Consider the following 9,416-nt stretch of genomic DNA (forward strand, 5'->3'; position numbering starts at 1 on the left):
ATCCAAGTTCAAGTTCTTAACATGCTTCAAAACATAAGCTAGATTGTCATGCTAACAAGACTTCTAAACCGAGTCTCACTTCTACATCATTCTCTCAAAGCTAACCATGCCTCTTCTGACTTGATCCTGCCCCACCTGTTGCCAAGTACACATACAAAAACAAAGCAACAGCCGGATAACCGGTGAGATTGATAATCCCAGTAAAAGCAACATACAAGTAATACAACAACAAACATGCTTTCAAAACAACAACGAAATCAATAACAACGTAATGAAATGCATGTCTTTAAACCGGGATATCAAATCTGATAAACGAGGGATTGCTGCTGTGCTTTTGGGACCCCGAGGGTGAGATTACGTAACGACTCACCGACTCACCCAATCGAGGTGGTGCCACGTATCCCACTCCTCTAGACTTTGAGCAACTATAATGAGTATGGGCGAAACGACTACGACCTAGGCCACTCAATCATAGTTCCCAAACGTCTAAACAAAAAGGGCGGTTCTGCCCGCTGAAAACAAGATTGGCTCAAGATGAATGCATAACAGAAACATAAAACATAGCCATATAACAAAAGCTCAATCAAAACAACAGAACACAAGTTCCTCATGCTAGAACGAGTGTAGATGCAAGTATGTGCTTTTAAGGGAAACTCGAGAACCAACTGTCCCGAGTATGCTATCCCGCTATCGATGACTGCTTTTACCTTTCAATGTCGTAGATCCAACTCCGGACAAGCTACAACAAAAGATTGTATCAACAACTATACAACCTAAACAACAAACAACTGTTCAAGGAAATCTCTTTACCGATCTTCGTCCAACTCTTGACGAACAATGCTGCTAACACGGGCTTGACACACTCCCAACAAATCTGTTCAGATACAAATCAAAGATCAATTACCATGATCGACTTACAAGCCAAGTTCAACAACTCAATCACGGTTCGAAATCCCCAAAACTCAAACCGACGGCATAACGGCTATAAACTGAACAAACCGACAACGCAGACAGCAGTTCAATAGCGATATCAACTCAATTCAATGCTAATACAACAACAACAAGACAAACCCAACAAATCTCAAAATCATGATTTTCGAAAATAGCTTCCAAAAATCATAACAATTCCGAACGTCGCTCTAATTCAAAACCGACAGATAATAAACGATCAGAACTCCGCCAAGAACAACATACTAGAATCTAGATCGATTCTAACAACCTCCGAAAAACAAAACATATCTGATCGGAGAAATACTTACGGTAAAACGGAGCTCTCACTGCAGTGATCACTAATCTGCCTTCAGAAATAATTTCTAACGGCCGAATCGAGCTCGGGAGGAAATCTGGAAGCTTGGAAAAGCTTGAAGGCGTCTTCAATGGAGGATCTCGATTTAGGGAAGAGGATGAAATGATTTCCAAGTCAAACAAATGTGTAGATAATATATAAAAATCAATATTTGTGTTTTAGTCCCTGAAATTTCCAAAATTTGCAAAAAGGACCCTGATCAAAATCAAACCGACTCGAGAACTCTGAAATCTCTGATTAACTCAAATAAACTCATTTAAGATAAAAATAAGGCGTTACAAGATTAGAACTCGGGTCGTCACAATGCTAATGCAAGGATATAGTAGATCAAAGTATGCCAGTTGTGTGTATTATAGAAAGCTAAAAAGTCTGTCGTATATCTACCTTTTGATTTATGTGGATGGCATGCTCTTAGCTTGCAAAGATCTTGATGAAATCCAGAAGCTAAAGCAGCAACTTAATACGGCATTTGAAATGAAAGATCTTGGACCAGCAAAGCAAATTTTGGGGGTAGAAATTAGAAAAGATAGACATAAGAGAACTTTGTATTTGTCTCAAGAATCATACATAAACAAGGTTCTAGAACTCTTCAAAATGACAGATGCAAAATCAGTAAATACTCCTATTGGGGCTCATTTCAAATTAAAGGCTGTAATGGAAGATCGAGAGGAACTTGAGTCTACTCATATGAAGTATATTCCCTACCCTAATGCAGTTGGAAGTATCATGTATATTATGGTTTCCACTCGGCCAGATATTGCATACAGTTTGGGCCTTGTGAGTAGGTTTATGAGTAAATCAAGTAGAGAGCATTGGAGGGCAGTGCAATGGTTATTAAGATATCTAAAAGGTTCAAAAGAGTTGAAACTAAAGTATTCAAAGTCTGTGGAAAATACTTGTGGAGTTACAGGTTACTGTGATTCAGATTATGCAGCAGATTTAGATAGACGAAGGTCAATCTCAGGGTATGTATTTACTGTTGGAGAAAATGTAGTAAGCTGGAAATCACACTTGCAAAATGTGGTTGCTTTATCCACAACTGAAGCAGAATACATAAGTCTAACGAAAGCTGTAAAAGAAGGATTATGGATCAGTGGATTTGTATCAGAAATTGGATTTGAGCAGAAGGATATTACAATTTTGTGTGACTCACAAAGTGCCATACATCTATCTAAGCATTCGGTTTTCCATGAAAGGACAAAACATATAGATGTGAGGCTGCATTTTGTGAGAGATATCACTTCAAAGGGATTAGCTAAAATTCAAAAGATTGATACTAATATTAATCCGGCAGACATGTTGACTAAGGTAATACCTGTTAACAAGTTCAAACATGCATTGGGCATTCTTAAACTTGTTGTGTAAGGCAGCTTGAGTCTGGGATGGAAACTTTTTGAGTTCATTGGATAAGCAACCTAATCTGTCAAAGGTGGAGATTTGTGGATTATTGACAAAGCATTAGTTATCATCAAGGGTTCAGATTAGTCAAAGCAAGTCAAGATCTAATCCCACGGCTATGATTAACTTAGTTAGTTAAAACAGTTTATTGTCTTAATTTAGTTTATAAGAGAGATTTGATCGAGGCATAAAGGTGCAACGGAGATCAAGAACTCTTAGATATCAAAATCCAGTTCTATCATCTTCTGATTCTCGAAGAACTTTGAGGGGCAATCTTCTGGATTGAAGATTGAATATCGAAGAGCATCTGTGTTGAAGCTGGAACTTCGAAGATTGAGTCCCTGGATATTCTTGCATTCGTAAGCCATAGGTTTTTGATTTAGCTTGTGGTTATTCGATCTAAAGAGAATTGTATTGTATTGATTCGTGTTGGTTATTAGTGAATTCTTTGGGTTGATTCCCAGATCATTGGATGTAGGATTGATCTCAATCCGAACCAAGTAATTCCTTGAGTTCTTAATTTTCTGCTTGTGTTATGTGTTTCTCGATTGATTTGGTTTTCCATCGGAAAGTTGTGTTTTTCTGGTATTTGATTGGGGTAGATTCTATTTCTTGTGCTCTAAAGTTCAACAACTAATTTTGCTAAACAATGTGCCAAATACAATGTGAATTTATATATTTAATTGTTAAATTTTCCATTATCCAGTTTCAATTTATTCATAATTTTAATTCGTATAAACTTATACGGGCCTAGCAACTTCAAGTGTTTAGATTGATTAGAAATGTATAAAATATGTGTTATTTTATAAATTAAATACAGCTTTTTTTTAAAAAAAAATAATATTGATAATGAGTAATATCAGCTAATATGACAATTATATAGATCTTTGGTCTCCAACTTTAGAACAATATCGATCGTTAGTTTTTAATAGTGCATTGGAACGCTTTGATTATGTGTGCGGCTGTGTGCCTTACATAGGACGTTTATTATTATTTATTTTTTTTGAAAAAATGACGTTTATTAATTATAATACAATAACAAGGTTGTGTTTTACAGCTAATCCTATCAAGAACGATTGCAAAAAATTGGTAAGTGTTTTAGAGAAAATTTTAAAAGTGTTATGCATCCCTTCTAAACTAGGAAATAGACCGGACGTGTTCCGGTGGATATTGGGTTTGACCAAACCTAAGGATGTGCAATCGGTCAAAACCGAACAGACCAAACCAAAATTAACAAAATCGAACCGAACGAAATCTTTTTTCGAATAACCAAACCGATTGATCTTTAGCATGAAAACCGAATTAAATCAAACCGATTGTTTAACAAAAAAAGTGTTTTAAAAAAACTTTGAAAATTCGACTTTCCCACAATTAAAAGAGTACCACAAATCAATAATGTCACTAGGGATAAGCCACATCATGAACTAAATCGATAACATCGAGAAGATACAATTGGTTCAAAGATGAAGAAGATTTACCTCTTTTCGAAAACCAAAAATCGATTTACCTATTTTCGAAAAATAATAACCAATTTACCTCTAATTGGATGACTTATTTGGCTAGCTAGACTAGACTCCTGGAACGCAGACAATAATTAATGTGAATTCAAAAAGATAAAATCAGGCCCAATAATAATTTTTTAGAAAATATATATATTATATCGGTTTAAAATTCAAAATCAAAACCGAAATTTTTCCAGCATAACAAAAAAATTTATTGACGACATTCCAAAGTAATTAAAAATAAATAAATTGTATCAAACTTTGTAGCTGCGGCTGCTAATTAAGTTTGCCACAATCAAAAGAAGCTTTCTTCAGTACAAGGCCACCCAAGAGCTTAGCCAATATATGGTCTCTGATAAAACTCAACACAACTCCATCCCACATATGCACTGAACCGGACATATATGCTGACCAAACAAGATCAATGCTTCTCCATCTCCTCTCCTTTGCATAATTTTCCAACCCTTTTTGGATTCTTTGCTGCTCGTTCTCCTGCGATTCTCCCCTCAAGGCAGCAGCTAGAACCCTGGCCAAAACGATACTATCTTCAAATGCCGAACAACCCCCTTGGGCTAAATCAGGTGTCATCGGGTGGAAAGCGTCACCGGCCACACAAGCATTTCCCTTACTTATGTTTCCCCACACCAGATTCCAAGGATGTCTAAATCTTAAGGGGGAGTATTCGAGATTTGTTGCATCGGTTTCTTCAAACACACTTCTGATCTTGTCGGGAACTTTTCCAAGAGTGCTGACGATGTGCTGTTTCAGCTTCATTCGATCTTCCACTATTTCTCTGTCTGAATAATCTCAGAAAATACAATCTCAGCTCTTTCAAGATTTATTAATTTCAAGCATAAGTTTTTCATTTGAAAGAACATGTGTGTGCGTATGTTACGTACACCTTGAGGGGGACGAAAGGAGTAAAACCAGTAAACGCTGCGATCATCACACGGTATGACACCAAATCTGATACCCTTTCCGAAGAATAGCATAACCTTAGGTTCCAATCCATGGCCGCCCTTCAATTCTACGAAGCTCCTAACCGCTGATCGGCCTGCCGAAGAAGCTTTACTCAGGCCTAGATATTCGGCCACAACAGAGTTCACTCCATCACACCCAATCAACACCTACATATATACACCAAAAACTAATTAACTTGGCTTGATCAGTATTTCATTTCATTCCAAATAGCCAAATAACATAGATCCTACCTTGGCTTTTAGAATGGTTCCATCAGCAAGATGCAAAAACTTGAATCCATCTGAATCTTCAATTCGAACCACTTTGGAGGAATACTTGATTGTCCCCCTTGGAAGTTCATTTTCCAGTGTTTCCAGCAGCATCTTTCTATTCACCGCGTACAAGCCCGAATCACCCCTGCATATATATTACCATTTATATAGACACAACAAAAACTTGCAACCAAGATTACACTCTGAATTGATTGTGAAACAAACCAAAGTACTACTTACTCCAAGTCTGCGGGTTTAATAGGCCTGTCTGCAGTGATCTCACCAGAAACTACAGAAGAAGTCACGATGCTGCACAAAAGGGAAACACACGATTCTTCAGAAACCTACAAGGGAGTAAACAATATTGCGAACGAGTTCGGAAAATTAACACTCGATCGGGTAGTAAAGTCACCCAGTAAGCTGTTTGTGTTTTGCACGAAGGGTCTGTCCAATCCCGCCAAGTGCATCTATTGCCTTCCAAGCATTTGGCCACATTCCAAGAAAGTATCCCGTCGTTCTCAAGGACTCTGCCGATTCCAACACCAGACTCCGGATTCCCAACCTGTGAAACCAAATATATAATAGCTGGTTGTTTACAAAAAAAGATGCGATTTTTCTTAAAACCCATGATTAATTTTTTATATACAGCGAAATCAAAGATACCTGTGAAGCCCCAAGGCTGTTGCCAGGCCAGCAATTCCAGCGCCAACAATCACTACATCACCCTCCACACCTTCCATCATCATCCTTATTAATTAGATTGTATTTTGAGTCTCACTTTCACAGAATATATATACACTGGATTGAAGATGAGGAGGAGGAGTTTACGAGACTGTGATAAGGTTCACTTCACAGAATCGGCAGTATGCATTTGCCATACTTGCGAAATTTGATTGTCGTATACGGAATTTCCAAGCAGAAAATACTTTTGTTACATCAATATCTATTTATTATATTATATTATATGTTATATTATATTATATGTTATAAAAATATGAATAGTCGACAAAGTTTTTTCCATTGTATTTACTACTTTGCTCAAAAAAATATGAATGATTGACATTAATTACATGGACATGAGTGAAAAAATGGTGTAAAATATAGGGTCAATTTTGAGATATTGAATTTGTTGAAATCAATGTGTTGTTTAATCATTTAATTGGTGCATTTATTTAATTTAATGGTTGTCATCATATTCCTAAATTCATTCTTTAAAAAAAATTAGAAGAAAAATTGTAAACATAAAACATTTCTACTATCTCTTTTTTCTTATGGATTATTTTTGAATTTTCTAAATGAATTTCTTTTTTCTTATAGACTATTTTTTTAATTTTCTAAATGAATCATTCTTATTTTTATTAATTATGAGTATTATTGATGATGATTTTTCGTCTTGAAAAATGTAAAAAATAAGATATATTAAAGTAGTCTTTGCAACCTCTAAAAAATAAGTGATTATTGATTATATATAAATGCTAAAACTTACTAACTAATATAAAAATATTTTAAGATTAAAATAAAAAAATTTGTGATTTAATATAAATATTTTTTTTTATCAATATTAACACTTCTACAAAGGTTGTGTTTAATATAATATATATGGATAGAAAACATTACCATAAATGTTATGAATGCTAATAAAAACATGCTATATTAGAAATAAAATAAAAATTAATATAATATTTTTTTGAACTCATTTAATACAACATTTTAATTGGTTTTCCAAAAACCATATCACATTTATAAAGTTAACATCATATAATATTATAATATAAGTGCAATCAAAAAATAAATTATTTACATATAGTTTCTTTATTATTAAAATTAAATACAACGTCTCAATTTGTCTCTTATTTAAATGAAAAAACGAGTGATTATGGATTATATGTCAATGATAAAACTTAGGAATAAATGTAAAATATTTTAAGATTAAAATAAAAAATTTTGTGATTTAATATAAATATTTTTTTTGCAATATTAACACTTCTGCAATGGTTGTTTTTAATATAATATATAAAGATAGAGAACATTACCATAAATGTTATGAAAGAATAAGTTTCATAATTTAATATACTAATAAAAGCATGCTATATTAGAACTAAAATAAAAATTAATATAATATTTTTTGAATTCAATAAACACAACATTGTAATTGATTTTCCAAATACCATATGGAATTTATAAAATTAACATCATATACTATTATAATATAAGTGCAATCAAGGAATAAATTATTTTCATATAGTTTTTTTATTATTAAAAATACAATATATCAATTCGTCTCTTATTTAATTATAAAAATCCACCTTCAATGAATTGGTTAGACTTATTTCCTATGAGTATCAAGTGGTGTTTTTTTAAAAAATTCTAATAGAAAAATAAAATTTGGTTATACCATAATTATAAGAAAATTGAAACAATTATACATCAAGATTGAATAGTTTGATAATAAAAATACATTAGGTATATAATTTTTTGTCGAAACATAATTATTAGGAAAATATAAAAACAATGAACATAAAAATGGTTAGATATTGGAAAATAAAAATAGATATTCAATATATAAATTATTAAAAGACAATATAAATTATTTTATTATAACTATAAAAGTTTGAATAGAATGATAAATTTTTTTTACGGTAGATTTTCTATTTTGCCCTTAGATTGTGTATTCTTTCGATTAATTATATGAAGATTTTAATTAACATAATGCTTTGAAAATCTAAAAATTGATATGTAAAGTAAAAATATGTGACAAATAAAAAACAATTTCACTGAATTTTTTTTTTTTTGACAAAACAGTTTCACTGAAATTGGTAAAATAAAATCATGTATATTGAATATATTATATTATATATATCTAAAAAAGTGTGAATAGAAAGAAAAAAATTCATTACAGAAGTAACTTTTTTCCAATAAATAATTGCATGATTATTTGATGGAAAATGAGTTTAAAAAATTAAAGAAAAATATAATATAATATTTATGGATATTTTGAATTTAAACAAACTTTAATATTATAAAGTAAATTCATCAATATAAATAAGTCAAATATAATTATTGAAAATTAAAGAAAAATTTGCAATTTTGTTCTGTAAATTTTGACATTGTGATTTTGGCCCTATATTTTCATATGAGATAATTGCGCATACACTATCTTTATGAAATCTTAAAATTGCTAAAAACCCTATGAAAAACAAATTATCTATACTCTCATTGTTTTCAAATCTTGAGCACATAAATCTCATGTTTTCAAATTTGAGCATTCATCCACTTATTTGTAAGTGTTTCCAGTGGTGTTCGTGCTCAAAATTTAAAAACACAAGACAGTTATAGAGGTTTTAAGCAATTTTGTAATTTTAGTTTATTCTTGCATGTTTTGATTTTTGGAATTTTAGTTATTTTTCATCAAAAATACTGATGTGACACTATACACGTCAGCGCTGCAAATGTGTCACATCAACGTCACATCGAAAAATGACTAAAATTGTAAAAAATAAAAAAATAAAAAAATAACGGACTAAAATTGAAATCTGATAGCATAAAGTATCGAAATTGCAAATAGAAAAACTTATAAAATCAAAAGAGCAATTTTGCCTAAAATAAATGTCAAATTGTAATTCACATTTATCTAAATAAATTTTAGACTCAAACAAAAGACCTTATCGACTATTAAAAATTTAATAGATTTTTTAAAAATAAAACAAATAGATTATTCGAAATTATAATCATTACTTATTTTTAGTTTATTAATATGAGTAAATTTAATTTTTTTTTATTATATCTAACATATTTTTCACGTGCGAGGCATGTGCTTCTTACTAATATATATATATATAGTTTTGTTATGCTGTTCACCTCCCGTGCTCACATATGAGGTGACAATCATTCATTGGATGAATCATTTGTATATGATTCATCTAATCCATTGGATGATTGCCACCTCATAGGTGGACATGGAGGTGGGCAGCATAGCAA

The 9,416-nt window shown here is 32.0% G+C and overlaps 1 protein-coding gene across 1 annotated transcript; it reads right to left on the reverse strand.

Annotated features, from left to right (window-relative positions):
* Nucleotides 1–4,372: 4,372 nt before the first annotated feature.
* LOC140865963 (monooxygenase 2-like) lies at nt 4,373–6,324 on the reverse strand. Its single transcript, XM_073270812.1, has 6 exons — nt 6,102–6,324; nt 5,851–6,000; nt 5,679–5,747; nt 5,418–5,583; nt 5,108–5,333; nt 4,373–5,003 (listed from the first exon to the last, which is right to left on the reverse strand). The coding sequence occupies exons 1-6, from the start codon at nt 6,182–6,184 to the stop codon at nt 4,483–4,485; spliced, it is 1,215 nt and encodes a 404-aa protein (XP_073126913.1). The 5' UTR covers nt 6,185–6,324; the 3' UTR covers nt 4,373–4,482.
* Nucleotides 6,325–9,416: the final 3,092 nt, after the last annotated feature.

The sequence above is a fragment of the Henckelia pumila genome, chromosome 4 (genome assembly GCF_033568475.1).
Source record: "Henckelia pumila isolate YLH828 chromosome 4, ASM3356847v2, whole genome shotgun sequence".
Lineage (NCBI taxonomy): Eukaryota > Viridiplantae > Streptophyta > Magnoliopsida > Lamiales > Gesneriaceae > Henckelia > Henckelia pumila.

Coding starts and splice junctions, on each gene's coding strand:
- LOC140865963 (XM_073270812.1), bottom strand. CDS start 6,184: ATGATGATGGAAGGTGTGGAGGGTGATGTAGTGATTGTTGGCGCTGGA. Junction 6,001..6,101: donor ACAGCCTTGGGGCTTCACAG/GTATCTTTGATT, acceptor TTGGTTTCACAG/GTTGGGAATCCGGAGTCTGG. Junction 5,584..5,678: donor ATTAAACCCGCAGACTTGGA/GTAAGTAGTACT, acceptor ATATATATGCAG/GGGTGATTCGGGCTTGTACG.